The sequence below is a fragment of the Arachis hypogaea genome, chromosome 5 (assembly GCF_003086295.3).
Source record: "Arachis hypogaea cultivar Tifrunner chromosome 5, arahy.Tifrunner.gnm2.J5K5, whole genome shotgun sequence".
Classification (NCBI taxonomy): Eukaryota; Viridiplantae; Streptophyta; class Magnoliopsida; order Fabales; family Fabaceae; genus Arachis; species Arachis hypogaea.
In genome coordinates this window covers 10,019,847-10,040,570 of record NC_092040.1, presented here as the reverse complement: position 1 = coordinate 10,040,570, position 20,724 = coordinate 10,019,847, and the positions used below count along the sequence as shown (strand labels likewise).

At 33.7% G+C, this 20,724-nt stretch overlaps 2 protein-coding genes across 2 annotated transcripts; one reads left to right on the top strand and one right to left on the bottom strand.

Annotated features, from left to right (window-relative positions):
* Positions 1-3,093: 3,093 nt before the first annotated feature.
* Positions 3,094-3,699, bottom strand: LOC140184803 (uncharacterized). Its single transcript, XM_072237980.1, has one exon. The coding sequence runs from the start codon at positions 3,697-3,699 to the stop codon at positions 3,094-3,096; it is 606 nt and encodes a 201-aa protein (XP_072094081.1).
* Positions 3,700-17,205: 13,506 nt separating this feature from the next.
* Positions 17,206-19,272, top strand: LOC112800674 (scarecrow-like protein 15). Its single transcript, XM_025843031.3, has one exon. It carries the CDS (start codon positions 17,398-17,400, stop codon positions 18,907-18,909), a length of 1,512 nt encoding a protein of 503 aa, XP_025698816.1. The 5' UTR covers positions 17,206-17,397; the 3' UTR covers positions 18,910-19,272.
* The last annotated feature ends 1,452 nt before the right edge of the window (positions 19,273-20,724 follow it).

The following is a 20,724-nucleotide window of genomic DNA, read 5'->3' as shown; positions in this document are numbered from 1 at the left end:
CGTTTCCTCATCTTCTCTCTCAAGCTTTTCGCCTTCTATTATTTTTATACATCGTTTTTCTTCTACAAAGAACTTCCTTCTTGTGTTGTATTTCTAGTGCTGAGCATCTTCTCGTGCTGTTCCTTAAGGTGTTAGAATCTTTCGTTTGCTATTTGCTGTTTGCAGGGGTCATTTATTTCTTCCTCCAAGTTGGCCTTTCTTTTTTTCTTTGTACGTTTACTGTGTGGTTGCTTTTGTTTTCTTTTTTTTTTTTGCGAACTATTTTGTGCATTTGATTTAGAACTGAAAAATCTTGCATAAATATGAAATCTTGTTTGTTGACATTGCTATTTTTTGGACTTGTTGTTTTCGTAGTGTTTGCCTTTTGTATTTACATGAAAATTGATTCTTCCACATTTTTTTTTTGGTTTATTATACTGTTGTGACATTGTTGTTATCTTCTTTGCATGTTGTGATGTCCTTAAATAAAATTGTTTGGCTTTTGAAAATAATGTCATTTTTCTTTTTCCAGAGGTGCTCCTTCTGTGTTTGTTGTTGCTTCTTTTTGTCTGAAAAAGGCCTTGTGCTTGTTTTCGACTCATAGTGATCATTTCTATTTTATAATGTAGGTATATCTCTTTTATATATCTCGTTCAACTGTCTTGAAAATGTCGTCCAATGTCCCTGAGGATTTGTTGAGATGGGTAGATATCTCGGTTCTTTTCGCAGTTCCCGTAATAGATAATGTTTTTGTAGATGATTTTCGTAAACACCATAGGATTTGTGGTTTAGGGATGATAAGGGGAAATATGAGATAGTTTCCCCTAATCCTGAGGACCAAGTATGTTTTAACCGAGTTATCATGTGGGAGCCTAATTTTATTTTTATGTATGATTGCCTTTTTATCCGACTTGGGGTGGTTTTTTTATTTTCCAACTTTGAAATTGACATCTTGTCTTTTTGTAAAGTGGCTCCTACCCAACTTCACCCGAATTTCTGGGATTTTCTAAAAATCTACCAGCTCATAAGTCGTGAGCTTGACTTTCCAATCTCCTTAAAGATCTTTTTCTTCTTATTTCAACTCATAAGACCTGTCAGTTCCACCAATAATCAACAATGAGTTTATTTTCGAACTATATAAGGTCGAAAAGTATTATCTATTTTTGATGAGTTATTCCATGATTTTAAAAATTTTTATTTTAAAGTTCGAGCTGCTAAGGATCACCGTCCTTTTTCTTGGATGAAAATAATGAACCTTGCGTCCAATTATATTGGGTACAATCAACTCCTATTGATAAGTATAACCTGGTAGACTTGGATGAGGTTGAGGAAGCTATTGTAGAATTCTTCCGAGAGACTTGGGGACGAGCTCCAAACCTTGATATGAAAAAATTTCTTCTTGAAAAGTCGAGTTATGTTCGTACCGAGCTAGGTAGTTATTGATATTATTTGTAAATACTTGTTTGTTGATCCGAGTTATTTCTAACTATCAATGTTCTTGTGCAAAAATAATGAAGAGTGGTCCGAAAGCCTACCAGAAAGTTCAAAAGGCTAAAAGGAACACTAAAGCTCGGGTCATACAGCTCCACGACTCGAGAAGGTCGGATACTCCTTCCCCGAATAAGTCAGACTCAAGAACTTCATCTCAGCCTAAGCCGGTGTCCGTTCTTCCTCCTCCTCCTCCTCCTCCTTTTTTTATTGTTACCCCTCTCGTCCCTCTTGTCTCAAATTCGAGTTCTAAAAAATGAAAGACCTCAGAGTTTGGAAGCGTCATATTTATGATATTGGCTTTGATGAGGGTGAGTTTTTGTGACAAATACATCATTTCTCATAGCTTCATCGTTCTTTGGAGGCTTTGCAAGCCGAGGTGGCCTCCTTCCGTGAAGCAAAGAACGAGTGGGAGGAGGAGAAGTCTAAGTTGGAATCTGACCTCATTAAGGCTCGGAAAAGTGAGAAGTAGGCTGTAGCTTCTTATGCTTTGGCTGAGAGTCTGAATAAAAAAAACCAGGAAGATTATACCCAAGTTTTTGGAGAAAATTGGGACTTGCATGAAGAGGTAAACTGACTTAGGGATGAGTACACCGAGTTGGAGGAGTCGGTTGCGGAGGGTACGAAGGAGATGTTTGAAAATTTGAAGGCTCAGCTTCGGGTTATCGCTCCTGAGTTGGACACCTCACCTCTTAACCAAGACATGGTCGTGATTGATGGGAAGATCGTCCCTCCTCCTCAAGAAGGGGACAATCAATTATCCGATCTGAAAGCTACTGGGGGGCTTATCGGATAGTCTTCTCACCCTGAAGTCGTTCCATCCGAGCTGACTTCCTCTCCTCAGCCTGAAGTTGTTTTAGCCGAGGAGAATGTGCCGACTTCCGCTACTGCCGTGACTCCTGATGATCAGAATCCTCTCATTGGTCCTGTTTAGTTTGCTTTTTTCAAGGCCTAACTTGTGGATCCCTTACGAACACCTTTTTTGTATGTTTTTTGCGTACATTTGTGGATGCCAGTCCTTTTTCCTAGGGTTTTAGCAACTTTTTTAACAACTTTTTTAAATACTTCAGATATTTATGTTGAAGTTTCTATTTTGATAGTTTGTGAAGCTTCATAAAGTTTTGTTGCATGCTGGGAGTGATTACTCTTATTTAACTTAGAATCTGTTTTTAAGACCTTTCCATTGTCATACTCAGATGGCCGATCTCTTCTTACAAGTCGGCTATATCAAAACTTAAATTATTTTTGCGATGTATTTTGGGGGGCCCAATCACCTTCCGACTTATAAGTCGTGAATTATGAGCTTTTATGGTCGACGTACATAACCTCTTTACATCGACTTGGACCTCGTCGCTTTGTCTTGCCGACCACTTAGGTCAGACAACAGAGTTTCGCATTTTTTCAAGCTTAAGTCAATGCGTATCGTAGGATAAACAATGGGATTAAAAAGATTTTATCATTAATGAAGAGTAATTTACAAAAATGCTTCTGCTACTAAGGGTGGTAATTTTTCCTGCCCCTAACTATTGCTTTGATGCCTCGTTAAAACCCACTACAAGAAAATCCTTTTCGAGAAAAAAACCATGAAGTCAGGGAAAAGAGTACATTAGGGAGCGAGGTGCGCTTCTACCTATAATATCTCTTCATGTTGCATGCGTGCCACGACCTTGAGAGCTCGGTTCCGTTTAGGTCGGACACCTTGTAGTAGCCTTTTCCTAAGACTTCAGTTATCTTAAAAAGTCTTTTCCAATTAGCAGCGAGCTTCTCTTCACCCGAATCGGTTACTCTGATGTCATTTTTTATCAGAACTAGGTCGGTTGTGGTGAAGCTTCTCCGAATGACCTTCTTATTGTATCTGGTCGACATTCTTTGCTTTAACGCGGCTTCTCTTATCTGAACTTGTTCTCGAACTTCTGGGAGGAGGTCGAGTTCCTCTTTATAGGCTTGGATGTTTTCTACGTCATCATAGAATCTTTCCGGTGGAATTTGTTCATTGACTTCAACGGGAATTATGGCCTCTACCCCATATACAAGTCGGAATGGGGTCTCCATATTTGTCGAGTAAGGAGTCGTCCGAGAAGCCCGTAGGACTTGTGAAAGTTCTTCTGCCCATGCTCCCTTTGTATCCTGTAACATTTTCTTCAATCCAGCTAATATGACTTTATTTGCTGCTTCTGCTTGTCCAATAGCTTGGGGATACTCCACCGATGTGAACTGATGTTTGATCTTCATACTCGTCACTAAGCTCCTGAAAGTAGAGTTGGTGAACTGAGTACCATTATCTGTGGTGATGGAGTGTGGGACCCAAACCGAGAAATAATATTCCTATACAGGAATTTTTGGCTTTTTTGGGCCGTGATAATAGCCAGTGGTTCAGCTTCAATCCATTAGATAAAGTAATCCACTCCCACGATAAGGTACTTGACTTGTCTAGGAGCTTGGGAGAAAGGCCCGAGTAGGTCTAACCCCCATTTTGCAAAAGATCATGGGGAGGTTATGCTGATGAGTTCTTTAGGAGGAGCAACGTGAAAGTTAGCATGCATTTGACAAGGAGGACATCTTTTGACAAAATCGATCGCATCTCTTTGTAAGGTCGGCCAATAGAATCCAGTTCGGATTGCTTTTCGGGCTAGTGACCGAGCTCCGAGGTGGTCCTCATATATGCCATTGTGTATTTCTTCCAAGACTTCTTCAGTTCTGCAAGTCGGGACACATTTTAGCATGGGCGTTGATATCCCTCTTCTGTAAAGGACATTGTGTACTAAGGTATAGTTTTGTGCTTCCTTTTAGATTCTTTTGGCTTCCTTTTGTTCCTCGGGGAGGATGTCGAATTTCAAATATTCGATAAGAGGAGTCATCCATCCGAGATTCATGCTGAAGATGGGTAAAACGTCCGACTTGTGGTCTATTTTGCTGACTGATGGCTCTTTGAGAGTTTCTTGAATCAAGCTCCTGTTATTTCCTCCTGGCTTAGTGCTTGCCAATTTGGAAAAGGGCATCAGCTCTACTATTAAGCTTTCGAGCTATATGTCGGACCTCCATCTCAAGGAATTATTGAAGTTGTTTGAGTGTTTTCTCTAAGTATATTTTCATGTTGGGGTCCTTCGCTTGATATTCTCCATTGATTTGAGAGGTTGCTATCTGAGAGTCACTAAAGACTACGACATTTGTTGCTTCGACTTCTTTGGCAAGTTTTAAGCCTGCAATCATGGTTTCATACTCGACCTGGTTGTTAGAAGCAGGGAATTCAAATTTTAAGAAGAGCTCAATTTGAGTCCTTTCTTCGCTGACCAAGATGATGCCAGCACTGCTGCTCCCGACTATATTGAAAGATCCATCCACCTATAGGCTCCAGGTCACAGAGGTTTTAGCCTTGTCACCAGTGTATTCTACTAAAAAATCAGTGAGGCATTGGGTCTTAATAGCTGTCCGAGTTTCATATTTTAGGTCGAACTTGGACAACACTATGACCTATTATACCATCTGACCTGCTATGTCTGTTTTTTGGAGGATCTGCTTCATGGGTTGATTTGTTCGGACCTTTATGGTGTGTGCTTGGAAATAAGGTCAGAGCCTTCTAGACGCCAGGATTAAGACATATGCAAATTTTTTTATTTTTTGGTACCTCAATTCTGGTCCCTATAAGACCTTGCTGGTGAAGTAGATGGGATGTTGTCCATATTCATCTTCCTGTATCAGAGCTAAAGCTACTGCCTTGTTAGTGACGGCTAAGTGTGTGTTTGGATTATAGTTTGCAAATAGGAGTTTGCATAAAATTAATTTTGCAAACTTGATTTTGATGAAAAGTAAGTTTGTGTTAACATAATTTATGTTTGGCAATCTTTATATCAAAATGAATTATAGTAAAATAAATATTGTTCGGATTATACTACTCAAAATCACTTTTACATAAAAAATTACTAAAAGAGACATCAATTAAAATAATTTTTTATATTATTCTATTATTTTACTTTAGATATTTGAATAGATCTTATTAATTTATTTTATAATAAAATTAATATTTACTTACTAAATTAAAGTAACATATAAAAGTTGACAAAATATATTTTAATACATAAAAATACTAATAAATATTAAATTAAAAGATAAAACACTAATAAAATACATAAAAAGTAATATCTTATACAAAATTAGTACATAAGAACACTATTATTTCTACTGCATGTGATTAATAATTTGATCCTTAATCGAGTCTCGAACACGATCTATTTCTGCAGAAGAGCTAATGGTTAGAGTTTGATGTGAGCTTTCACCAACATAACTATTATCTTGTCCATCAAGAATGTTTGCACGTTCATATTGATTAAAATCTGTAGATGATAGCGCTCACATTTATATGGACCAATATATTCTTTCGGTGTTGGATAACCGGCATTTACCAAATAATATTTACCTAATGAGCAATCAAATTAGTTACATGATAACCAAGCAAATATAGCTTATTTGTAAGAAAATGATAAAAATTAACCTCGAGTAGGATGCAAAAATTTTATGGTAGGAGTTGTAATAGTATTATCAAATACACAAGTATCATGCGCAGTGTCTTCCCTACTCTCAATACTTTTATTCTTATAAGACTTTTTTGGCATCTAATATTTATGATTTTATTAATACTTATGAATAATTATTTATTTAGTTTGTCTTTTTTAATGGGATCAATTAATCTATATTATAAAAAAAGTTACAATAAAACATAATATATGAGAATTATAATTATAAATTTTACATAGTCGAATAAAAAATAAAAAATTTCAGCCGAAACAAAAATAAAGTATAATAAAAATATAAAAAGAGAACTCATGTAAATAAAAAACGATAAAAATTTTATAAAAGCAACAATATATATCATATGAATAAAAGAAATATAATAAAAAATAAAAAAAATTCATATGAACTATATCAAATAAGAAAAAATAAATAAACTTCGTATAGCATATAAACACAGTGCATAAAAAAGACAAAAAAATATAATTCATATGAATAAGAAATAATAAAAATACCATAAAAAAATTAATAACATACCTGAGAGATTAGAACACTGAAAAAAATAATATAAAAAAGATCAATGACAAAAATAAGTTAAAAAAAAACAAAGTCAAATAAAAATAAAAAAAGACACTTTAAATATTAAACATAAAGAATAGTAAATGATAAAAAAAATTCAAATGAACTAAAAAACAATAAGAAATAAAAATATGAAAGAGAATACTATACATTTTATAATGTCAAACAAAAAGAAAATATTTTATAATTTATTTTAGTGCCGTTAGTACTCTTTAATTTAGTATCATTTTGGACTATATATTTTTATTATTTATAACTCTTTTGTTACTTATAATTAGTATATAATAAAAACGAAAATAAAGTACAGTAAGAAGTACAATAAAAACAAAAAACAAAAAAAAATCATACAAATATAGTATATAATAATTACAACCAACAACATATATCATATGAACAAAAAATTATAATAAAAAGTAAATAAAATTCATATAAATAAAATTAAATAAAAAAATAAAAAATTTTATACACAACATAAATATAGTACAATAAAGGATAGAAAAAAAATTTATATAAACAAAAAATAATAAAAATATCATAAAAATTAATAAAAATAAAAATTTATATCAACAATATTTGTCATATAAATAAAAAAATACAATAAAAATATAACAATAGAAAACTAAAAAAATAACAACAGAACACTAAAAAAATAATATGAAAAATATTTATCATATAAATAAAAAATAATAAAAAACATAAAAATTAAAATATAAAAGAGAGAACTAAAAAAATAAGAAAAAATTATCTTTACCTTGGCAGTGATGGAAACAAATCTGAAAATGTTTGATGGAAAAAAAATTTGTAACGAAGAACATATAGAGAATTATTGTGAAATTATGTGGTTATGTGCATCCTTTTTGTAGAAGAAATGAAGGGTATAGTTGGTAGATATGGAATAAATTTCTTACCTAATTCATTTAACGGTAATTAACCTTTCCAACATGAACGCAGAAGCTAGAATTTTTAGCTTCACGTGAACGTACGTTTAGAGGTGAAAGCACTTCTGGGTTAGAGATTCCAAAAAGTTGCCAAACGTAACAATGGAATGTTCAAAATGCTTAAACGGGCTTTTCTATTCCCCAATGTGAACCCCAAACACACCCTAAGTATAGTACCAGTTCCTCCCCTATTTTAAGCCGAGTAAAGATGGGTGGTTGGCTTAAAAAGGTTTTGAATTGTTGAAAAGCTTTTTCGCACTCTAGAGTCCATTCAAATTGGAATCCTCTTTTGAGTAGTGAGAAAAGAAGCAAGGATCTTAAAGCTAATCCTGCCAAAAATTTGGATAGTGCCGCAAGCCGGCCATTCAACTGTTGGACTTCCTTCATACAGGTCGGGCTCCTCATATCTAAGATAGCTCTGCACTTGTCGGGATTGATTTCAATTCTCCTTTGTGTGAGTATGAACTCCAAAAATTTTATTGCTTCCATCGGAAAGGTGCACTTTGTGGGATTTAATCTCATTCCATGCTTCCTTATGATATCAAATACTTGTGAGAGATTGGACAGGATATTTGTTTTTTTCTTGGTTTTTATCAACATGTCATCTACATATGCTTTCATTAAGTTTTCGAGGTGAGGTGCAAATACTTTGTTTATCAATATCTGATATGTGGCACTTTTTAAACCAAATGGCATGACCACGTAACAGTAGTTTGCTCTTAAAGTGATGAATGACGTCTTCTCCTGATCCGACTTGAACATCGGGATTTGATTATATCCTGAGTATGCATCCATAAATGATAAGTAATGATATTCTGAAGATGAATCTACTAAAGTATCAATATTGGGAAGAGGGTATGGATCCTTTGGACAGGCTTTATTGAGGTCGGTGTAGTCGAGGCACATCTTCCACTTCCCGTTTTACTTTTTTACCAACACGACATTTGCCAAGCATAATGGGTATTTAACCTCCCTGATGAACCCGACTTCTAGCAATACTTGAACTTGTTCTTCAACCACTTGAGCTCGTTCAGGTCCAAGTTTATGCCCTTTTTGCTGAACAGGCTGGGACCCAGAATATACTGCTAGCCTGTGAGTCATGAGCTCAAGATCAATTCTAGACATGTCGGCCATTTTCCAAGAGAAGAGGTCGAAATTTTTGCATAGGAGCTTGATGAGACCCTCTTTTAAATCTGCCCCTAGGTTTATTTCTATGTTGGTATTTTTTCTGACTTCATCTCCGACCTGCACTACCTCCGTCTTTTCTTCAGGCTGTGGTCTTAGGTCGTCTTTTCCTCGGACTCCACCGAGTTCAATTGAATTGAATTTTTTACCTTTGCCACACAGATTCAAACTTTCATTGTAGCATTTTCTTGCTAACTTTTGATCTCCCCTTACCATATCAATCCCTTATTGCATCGGGAATTTCATGCAGAGGTGAGAGGTGGAGACAACAGCTCATAGTCGATTCAGGGTCGTCTAACCTATCAAGGCATTATAGGCTGAAGCTACATCAACAACAATGTAGTCAATATTCAGGATTTTGGACCTCATCCTTTTTCCAAAGGTAGTATGTAAGGGAATGAAGCCCAATGGTTTGATAGGCGTATCCACTAGCCCGAAGAGGGTGTCTGGCAGTCTGGGTATGCCTTCAGTTCTTTCTTTTCCAACCCTAGTTTGTTGAAAGCAAGCTTGAATAGAATGTTAGCTGAGCTTTCTTGGTCCACCAAAGTCCTATGAAGGTTTGCATTAGCAAGTATCATGGTGATTATCACAGGGTCATCATGCCCGGGTATTATATCTTGTGCGTCTTCTTTTGTGAAAGAAATGGTTGGAAAGTCAGAAGTTTCTTCCTCCACTTGATAGACTTCTTTTATGTGTCTCTTTCGGGATGACTTTTTTAGCCCTCTTCTGGCAAATCCACCCGCTATCATATGGATATATCTTTTTGGAGTTTGGGTGGGCCGATATCTTTGGCCGGTGCCTTCATCATCCATTTTTCTCTTTCCCTGACTGTTCGACCTTTCTATGAGATATTTATCCAACCGACCTTTTTTGGTCAGTTATTTTTTATCACATTTTTTAAGTTGTAACAGTTATTTGTGAAATGTCCATATAGTTTTCTCGCATGGAAAATTTTCCTATAAATGTCTACAAGGAAAACTCACAGCGGGGTGTAATTGTGGTACCTCCTTGGCTTTTCCAAGTTGTATTCTTCCTTCTTTTTGGGTTCTTTCTCCTTTTCTTGAGCTTGATAAGGATGTGCTCGTCGGAAATTAGGTTCACAAAGCCTGACATTTTCCTCAATGTTAATGTACTTTTCAGCTCACTCTTTTACATCATTTAAAGAGGTCAGATGACACTTTAAAATAGATTGGGAAAAAGGCCCCTCTCGGAGGCCATTGACCAACCCCATTATTACCGCTTCGGTGGGTAAATTCTGGATCTCCAGACATGCCTTGTTAAATCTCTCCATGTAGTCTCTGAGGGATTCTCCGATCTCTTGTTTGACTCCAAGCAGACTAGGTGCGTGTTTGACCTTGTCTTTTTGAATTGAAAATCGGGTGAGAAATTTTCTTACAAGGTCGTCGAAGCTGGTGACCGAGCTAGGTGGCAGATTATCAAACCACTTCATTGCCGATTTGGTTAGGGTTGTTGGGAATGCCTTGCAACGAGTCGCATCTGAGGTATCGGCCAAATACATTCTTAAATGGTGTCTTGAATCGGTCGTTCCATCATAAAGGCTCCTATAAGGGCTTTTAAAGTTTCTAAGAACCCTTGCCCGCATGATGTATTCGATGAAAGGGTCTCCCCCTCCTAAAGGGGTGTTTTCCCGAGTCATGCGTGGATTCCTACTTCGAAGGTCGGATTCCAACTTTGAGAACTTTTCTTCCAACTCACTCCGTCGTTTAATTTATTTCCTCAGATTTATCTCCGCCTCCCTTTATCGCTCTATCTCCTATTTGAGTTGTTCAAGTCGGTCGTGATGTCCGTGCACTAGTCCCACAAGTTCGGTAGAATGGGGTTGATCTTCATCTTCTGGGTGGTGAATCTCAGAACTAATTCTCCTACGAGGTGGGTTTGAGGTGCTTTCACCATGTGGTCCTTCTGTTCTCTGAGTGGGTATCACGATGGCTTGGTCATTGTTGCCCTCATTTTGGTACTCTGGATCTGATTTCGGACGTTGTACATCCATCTTTCAAGTGATCGTCCGTCATGGGGTGTTAATTCCCATGTCCCCGACAACGACACCAATGTTCCGAGGGTTACCTGAAACTGGATGGAATTTGGGGTTGAACGTGAGGTCAAGACTTCTAGTGAGGCAGCGTCTGACTTATCCTGTGTCAAGTGGCTGCGTCCGAGTTGTTCGTGGGGAGATGGGAGGTGGTACCTGCAAGACACTCTGATGCCTAAGTTAGCAAGGATACAAGCAGGTTTATAGTAGATTGGATCTTAAGTATACATGAAAGGAGTCAGGGTATTTATAGGTGATGAGCCAATAACCACCGTTGGAGAAGTTCCACCATTAGTGGTGGATAACCATCCCCTTTTATCTAGGAGTTGTTGAGATCTCTCTTCTAAAAGTAGGTGAGTGATAGTAGGAATTAGTTATAACTCCTTTAGGAGGGAGTTGTCACTAGTACTTGGTAGCGTTCTTGTCCAACCTCTTAGGAGGTCGGCTTATTTAGTAAATGCCTTTTGAGTTTTCTCTGTGTTTGGATCTGGCTTGAGTTTTGGATCAAGGTATGAATAATAACTATATACGAATTTTTACTAATTTAATTAAAATTTAATATAAAAATATTTTTATTGACTAAATATTAGTAAAAAATAATAAATTTTATAGGTTATGTAATATTTTTCTAAAAACAATTCTCAAAAAATGTTTAATTAAGTAATTTAAATTTGATATCAAAGAGTTAATGTGCATAAATGTGATATTAAATTATTCAATATTAATAAATATAAAAAAGAAAATCACATTTAAAATAAATTTAAAAAATAATATTTATGATAACTTTAATTTACTGACAAAGATTTAATAATATATACTCATTTTAAGACAATTGATGTTTTTTTTTTCGATTTATTAAAACAAATGAATGTAAATAAATATTAATGATGTTTTTAATGTGTCTAAAAGTGAAGGTTACTATTATATTAAGAAGGAAACGGTAGATAATCATAGAAAAATTAGTGATTTTCATTGGCCATAACCCATAGCTAGTGTGAACGCTGCTGGAATCTTGACAAGTACGTCTATGCTTCCCCCTTGCTCTTTTTTGTGTGGCTTAAGTGCTTAAATCGTAGAACAATAATGTTTATGAATAAGATAAGTTTAAATTGTTTAGAGTTATTTTTTATGGTTCCTTTAGTATTATCGTCCATTAAATATGATAATAATAAACCGACCCTTAACTAAAGTGAAAATGATAAGGAAATAAAATGAACATAACAAATCCCACTCAAACATCACGAGTATGTATTCTCTACTTCATTGTTAAGTTTACAATGATGATCATTAAACAAGTTAAATAATAAATACCCAGATGCATATTCCAAAATGATAATGTAATTTATTTAAATTAATATAATTGTACTAGATATAGTTGCATTACCTAAGGAAATTACTATAATTAGACCTTTTTTAATAAATACTATAATTAATTACCATTTCAGCACAAGGAGTGCTTCCTTAAGTTCCTAGTTAAACTATTCTTGTGAAGTCGTCGACTCGAAGATTCAAGTGATTAAGCTTTGTGATATTGAATTAAGGATTAAAATGTCAAATAAGGCAAGGAAAAATGAAGAAACAAAGTATCCTGGAAATAAAAAATGTCACCAGTCATGGATCTGTTACGTTAATTTCCACACAAGAATAAAGCTAAGCTTACCACTACCCTTTTGTACGAACTGATTCATATGATTCAATGGAACACGAGCATGCAAAAACTTGAGTTCGTCAGAAATAATCTGATTGGAGAAAGTTTAATTATGTAATATCGTAACAAAAGAAATTATAAATGGTGTTGGGAATATTATTTCAGTTAGAAATAAACTTCAACTTACATGTCTTACATTTATTTTTGGAAAAGAAAATTATAGCGGTAACTATGTTTTTTAATGATATGTATATTTTTTTAGTTTTCATCCTATTTTTTAACTTAATAGGTCAAAGATTAATTTATTACAAATTAAAATTATATTTAAGAATTTATTATTAATCAATAGATTGTTATATATATTAGATGAGATTTAAACACTAAATATTTACTTAAACGGACTAATATATTAACTATTAAATTAACCAAAGTTAGTTTTAATCATATGTGTATTATATATTAAGGAGAAAAGAGACATAATACAAAGAAATAATTATAAGAGAGAGTTTTTATCTTCTGCAAATAACTTTATAAATAAAACATAAGTTGAGCATTTAAAGTTGAGCATTTATTTCCAACTACAACAAGTAGTATTAAGGTTCAGTTTAGGTAACCAACTTAATTAAGTTCTTTTTGATAAAATAACTTAAACAATAAACGACTCTGTGAAAAGTAACTTATAATAAATAAATTATTTTGTGTTTGAATTTTTAATTCTAAAAATGCTTATTTTATATAAATGTGATGAAAAGTAAAAGTATTATAAGAGAAGTCATTTTTTTAAACTTCTCTATAAACTCCTAAATAGCTTCTAAAAAAGGTACAATTTGGTTTTAAAAATTACACCAAACATTAATATTATTACTTTTCATAAGTCAAAAGTTAAAAAATATTACTTCTAAAATTTCCAAACAAGCCTAAATAAAATAATTAATAAATAACAGATGCAAGTAATATACACTAAAGATCTTATAAAAGGTAAATATTTTTCTTTTATCGTTTGGTTAGTTTTTTACCATAATATAATTTAAATCCAAGACTTCATACATGTTACACATATTTAAACTCTTCTCCACTAAACAATTTATTATAACTTATATTTCTTTATTTGATAGTTATAAAAATATTTAACAATTTTTATGTTAAATAAATAACCTCATTGTAATAATTGTAAGAGTTATGTATTAAGGGAAAAGATTTGTTTGCTTTTCTTCTAGAAAATTGAGGACTGTATGTTTTGGTTGAACCATATTGATAATTTTTAGGTTATTGGTTATATTTCTAATATAAATTTGAGTTTTACGTCAGAAAGTTTTTTGAATTAGATTTTTTATGCTAATTATTTTAGAGTGATAACAAAGATCAAATTTTAAATTTTTTTATTATAAAAAATGATATCAAATTATGTTATCATTCTTTTTTAAATTTAAATTGATAGAAATTAAAAAATACGTAAATGTTATATCTTGCTTATAAGTTATAAAATACAAACGCACAAATTAAGTGAGGTGTTCTTGAATGACACTTTTTGGTGTTTGACACTAAAAAACAATGGTAATAGGTATGTTAAAATTTTTAAACTCATAATCTACAGTTCAAATACGATTTATAATTACTTGAATATTATAGCTCTTGTTTTAATGTTGTTTTTTTTATAAATTTATATAAATTTATATAAATTTTATTTATTTATTTTAACTAACTTATAATTTTATTTTTATTATTATATTATCGTTATTTTTTAACATATTGTTAAAACTTGTTATATTATTGTTAATTATTTAAAATTTGATATTAAAATTTATTATATATATTTAATTTTTTTAATTTACAAAACCATAAATTCAACCTAATTTAAATTGCTTAAAATTGAATCGGATCGAATCAGATTTTTTTAAAAAAATCATCCAATTTAAATCGAACTATAAATAAAATTAATATTTAAAACAGATAAATTTTTGGCTCAAAATTAATCCAAATTAAGCCCGGAATAACCCTAGGCGAAACAAAGGTGATTTAGTTCATCACAAAGACTCGTAATTCATATATTTAAGTAAGGTTCTTTAGCGGCTAATATTTACTACCAGGTAGAGGGACCCATCATTGCCAAAACTTTCCGCAAACCATGCCCCCTCTACAAAGTTGTTAATGATGGACCTTTCCCAAAGCTTTTTTTTTCCTTTCTTCTCTTTTTTTCCCGAGGGTATAAATAAAGATGGGTGGTGCTAGGGTTGTCTAGGGGTCCAGTTAGAACTTCTGTGGGACCACACCTTAAAGAAGAGACGACTTAACTTGCTTGCTTTTAGGCTTTAACGCCCGCTATTTGACTCTCTTGTCGTTTCATGGTAGAAAGATGTTTTGACATGCACCTATATACTTCCACTTTAGCATCACTTGTTCCTGGAGGTTACTTCATCGTAATAAAATGGTAGATTGTAGTCTGAATATATTTAGATAGCTAGATGAATATGTAAGTGTGGTTAAAATTAAAGTTATATTTTTTATATTTTAATAATTTTTTAAATAATATTATTTAACAATAAAAATTATTATTTGAATTTTAATAATATTTTTTAAAATATTATAATTACTGCAATCGTTATAATATAGTTATACCAAAATAATTTTAATAAAATAGGAAAGCAAAACCTAGATAGAATAATATTGAGTTTTACTAATGGATATCTTAATGCATGGCACTTTTTAAAAATATTATAATTATAAAGTTTATAAATATAAGTCATGCAAAAATTTTCATGTTTTCTATACATTAAATATATTTAAGTTCATTTTCATATTTTTAACCAATTCTCTTAAGGCGTTTTTTAGTTAACTCGTATAGTATTATTATTTAAAAAATAACATGAAATAAAGAATATTAAAAAATAATTAATAAAATTATCAATTATGATAAATTTGTTCAAAATAATTTCTTCAGATAATATTTAAAAAAATGGTCATATTCTTTTGTTGAGTAGACAACAAATTATTAAACCATTTATTTTTATATTTACTTATTTTATCTTTTAGGGTTTAGCTAAATATTACTATTAGCAGAATGTTTTATGCATTTTATTTTAATAAATACATAATTAACAATTTAAATTTTGTATAATTTTTTATATTTTTTTAGTTAATAACTTTAATGTTTATTCTTACAGTATATGTTAGCTAAACATTTTTCTTTAAATGGACTTCGTCTACTAGTGATATATCCTTGACAACGTTCTTTCCTCGTGTGGAAGCTGAGTATTTAATTGAAAGTGTGCATTTGTATATATATAAAAAAAAGTATTTTTGCAATTCCAATTTGCAATCTTTTAATCTGACCCTTAGAAAAAATATCATATTTGGGATACTTTAAGCAAAAAAAAAAAAAAAATGGAATATGTTGTATAACTTCGAACAATTTTCCTTCGCGTTTGTCATGACGAGGGAAGGTAATGTCATTTCACATTCCATAATCCATAGCAAAGATTTTTTTATTTCCCTATCAGTTGTGTTACAAGTTCGATTTAAATAGAGAGAAAAAAATTTGAGGTAGCTTATGCATAGTTAATATTTTTCTTTGCGAAAATATTTGGTAACCAAATAAAATCAGCGAAAAAGACCATAACTTATCTTATTTAGCATTTATTAATTGTTGCAACAATTAATGAATACTAAATAAAATAAATTCTTTTTTTTTTATTTTAACATTGGCATTAAGAATATTAATCATCCAAAAGACAACTTTAAATAAACTTATAACTATATAAGAAAGTCAATAAATTCAGCTAATATCTAAAGTACCTATTTTACGTAAACACAAATAATTTCTTACAATTTAGCCACACACATAACTATTCAAAATTCCATAAAATCCAATAATCATTTTTACTTGATGCCAACTATTCTCATTTGTCTGCTTTTGTTCACCCTATAAACAATTTTAATTTGAGAAATGCTAGGGTAGTAATTTTTGTGATTTATAATCATCAAATAATCATCAATAATACTTTTAATGGTGTAAGATTTATATGAGATTTTATCTAATGATTCACTTTTTTTGTTAGTTACATGCTTAGAATTTGATAAAATTAGTGGCCGCTAGACTTTTCCTTAACTATGAAATAGATGTTTCATAACAAAGAGATGTGATAGAGTTTTGAGTGTGTGGCGCCGGCATGGATAGATCCCTCGTCTTTCATTGTTCATTTAAATGTAATATCCTCCTCATGTGATTAGAAATTGTTTATAATTAAAAGGGGTTTATGGTTAGACGACAATATTTTTATGACAGAGATGGGAGTTGGATGGGGATTCTACTGATGAAATTGGTGTGGATTATTAGTTTGTTATATAAGCCATTCAATCTAAAATGCAGGTATGGCAGTTATATATCTATGACAATTTTGACGCAACAAAGCAATACCATTATCTTTTTTCCTTCTTTCAGGGCAAGTTGTTTAAGACATGAAGTTAGGCATTTTAATTTTAACCAGAATTTCCAATGTGATAAATTTAAAATTAAATATCCGGGGGGCTGTTTAAATTGAAGGAAATAAGCTTTTGAGCTTTCAAGCAAGAAAAGCAAAGAGAAAAGGCATGCAACACCACAAGGCTTAACCTTCAAGTCTCACAAGCGACCATAAAAAAGGGTGGAAAAGAAACAACGTAACTAACCCATGTCAAGCATACTTAATTAGCACACAAATCACTAATGCATAGGCGTTATATATTAGAAATATTGAAAATTGGTGCAAAATTTTTTAAAATATATTTGAATATATATAATTTAAGTTATTATTATATTATATATTTAATTGTTTACGTAGCTAATAAACTAAATAGTAAATTAATGGGCACCTTATAGTGTTATATATAATTTGGCATAGATAGATAAGTTAGAGAAGTAACCCCACCAACAGAGCGAGGGCGCGCATAGAGACGCAAAGATAAAAAGGGCGACAATCATCAGAAACAAAAAGCCTTCCCTTCTCCTGCGATCCACTTTGAGCAAAGGAGGTGGTGCTTAGCCAGAGATGAGAGTTAACAATAACACGACATCAAACCCGAAACCCGTAGAAAGCACAATCGGCCTCGAGCCCACATCGGTGCTGGACCTGTGTAGAAGTCCCACCCCTGAGAAGGCAGTGGCTGCGCTGGTGGCTACTGCACCCAACACACAGCAAGAGTGTCTTGACCAGCTGGAGGACCATGTGCTTCACAATCTTGATTGGGACTCCATCATGAAGGACCTTGGATTCCATGAAGACTCCAACCCACCCTTGTTCAAGACCACCCTCCCTAATGTCCCTGACTTCTCTCCTTCCTTCGACCCACACTCCGAATTTCCAGACATCCAAACCATGTCCTACAACTACGCCAACGCCACTGCCACCCTCGACCACCTCCTCCATGACACCTCCAATAATTCTGCCGCCACCGGCTTCGATTTCATAGAAGAGCTCATCCGTGCTGCCGATTGCTTCGACACCAACCACCTCCACGTCGCTCACGTCATATTGGAGCGACTCAATCAACGCCTCCGATCCCCTGCGGGTGCAAAGCCTCTCCAACGCGCCGCCTTCTACTTCAAGGAAGCTCTCCAGGGCCTCCTCTCCGGTTCCAATCGCACTCCGCGTTTCTCCTCCCTCGTTGAGATCGTCCACTGCGTCAGAACATTCAAGGCCTTCTCTGGAATCTCGCCGATCCCTATGTTCTCCATCTTCACCACCAACCAGGCGCTCCTTGAGGCTTTTCATGGCTCCTCCTTCATGCACGTCCTTGATTTTGATATCGGATTAGGGATCCAGTATGCTTCGCTCATGAAGGAGATTGCAGAAAAGGCGGATTCCTTGAAACACGGATCGCCGCTTCTGCGCATCACCGCCGTGGTTCCCGAAGAGTACGCCGTCGAGAGCAAACTGATTCGGGAGAATCTCAGCCAGTTCGCGCACGAGCTCAGGATCCGCGTCCAGGTCGAGTTTGTGCCCCTCTGCAACTTCGAGACGCTGTCTTTTAAGGCGGTGAAGTTCGTCGATGGCGAGAAAACCGCCGTTCTTCTCTCGCCGGCGATATTCCGACGGCTCGGTTCCGCTGGGAGCACCGCGGCCTTCCTGGCGGACGTTCGGAGGGTTTCGCCGAGCGTGGTGGTGTTCGTGGACGGGGAGGGGTGGACGGAAGCTGCGGCAGCGGCGTCGTTCCGGCGCGGCGTGGTGAGCAGCCTAGAGTTCTACTCGATGATGCTGGAGTCGCTGGACGCGTCGATGGTTGCGGGAGGGGAGTGGGTGAGGAGGATCGAGATGCTTCTGCTGCGCCCGAAGATACTAGCGGCGGTGGAGGGAGCGGGGCGGAGGGTTCCGCCGTGGAGAGAGGCTTTCTATGGTGCCGGAATGAGGCCGGTGCAGTTAAGCCAGTTCGCAGATTTTCAGGCGGAGTGCTTGCTGGCTAAGGTGCAAATCAGGGGCTTCCACGTGGCAAAACGCCAAGCTGAGCTTGTGCTCTTCTGGCACGAGAGGGCCATGGTTGCCACGTCAGCTTGGCGATGTTAGGTTAGGGAAAGAAAATCATTATTGGGGAAGGGATTTCAGTTCACTACACTACAACCAAAATAGAGAGTACTGTAATCATCATAATCAAATAATTGTAATAATAATAACAATAATAATATATATAGGGGTAATTAGCTTCCAACTTGCAACTCGTAACGCAGTAGTTTTTAATTAGTGAATTGGGGAAAGAAACACAAAAAGAGAAAAGAAAGGGGGGAAGTAGATAAACTTGTATTTATTCCCACCATTTTGTTTTGTTCAGTTAAATTGGGGCGTCTTTCTTTGTTGAAGATAAGCTAAGTCTGTTGCATTTTGTGCTTCAGTGGCTCTTGTTATGTTAATGAACTTTGCTGGTTGTCAAAATTCGAAGTAGTGTCCTTTCTATCTCTTTATGCCTTATGGTATGGTATGGGGTATTTTGCTGCAAAAGTGAGAAATCAAAGGTTTGTGGAATTACGATCGATCGAGCATATTCAATATGGAATAATAAGCTTTGAATAATCACATGATGGTTCTTTCTTTCTGGTTTTGTTATTAGCGGTATGAAAATATGTTCTGAGAACCAAACTGGCTTTGTTGTTTGACTTTGACGTCACATGATCACATGAAGAAATATGTTTGGCCTGGGCAGGAAGAACATTCTGTAGCACCTCCATCGGGTGAGAGCATCTCCACAAAAGCAAAGGGGGAGAAAAACCAATGCTGCTAGCCTAGCATACCAGTTTGATTCTACTCTAGCTTTCACAGTGTCATATTTTGTTATTATAATTATTATAAATTCTTGAAATCATTGTATTTTAGTATTATACATGCAGCTTTACTGTTTAATTAACGCACTATTATGAGCAGCTTATGACACTTGAAATAGAAAATAAGAATTTAAGCATAAGTTGCATAAATACAAGATTGTATTTGATAAATAAAATATTAATAAAAATATTGTGTTATGTAATATTAAATTAGTATATTTTTTTTTTGAAACAAAAAATTCAACACAACAAGGTGGAGTATCAACGAAAAAGTATTAAACAGATGAAATAAACTAATTTTTAATCATCTTCGACAAAATCATCAACATCCAAAAAATCAAATATCACTTCACTTTTTGTAATTTTTAATTGACTGATTGACTATCTCTATAATACATAATTCTTAATTTTTGAAGATTTTGTCATCTCTTTTTAACTAAGTGCTTCAAATGATAACAACATTCTATCAATCCCACACGATTCATTAAATATATGTCAGCTCTATATCCATTAGTTTCATAATGCTGACACACTAACGTCTTTTCTTTCTTTGAACTATACAATTTCATTAAAGACACCTATATAACAAAAAAAAAAATTTAACATATTCTCGATAAAAATATATTTTATATATTTTTTTATTAAGAATACAAAAATACTGAATGAAGATTCAACTGATTTTTTATTATCATTACCAATTTTTTATAATTATATTTTTAATTTTTATTATTTATTTTATCTTATATTTAATTTATTATCAAATAAAATACAAAACCAAAATTTTTGTTTCTCTCTTCTTAAAAGTAAGAGTTTCGCTAAAAAAATCAACCGTAATCAAATTTAACTAAGTAATTAAAAAATATATTTGTTATAAAAAAAATTTTACTATCTTAATTTTTTAAATTTTAAAATAAAAAATAAAAAAATTAATTTAGTTAACTTATATTATAGTTAAGCCTATAATTTTTTAAAAGTAAATAACTATCGGTTTAAATTTTTTTTTGTGCATGTAATAATTTATTGGCTAGTGACAGACTCTTAAATAGAGCTCAGATCCGTAATAAAT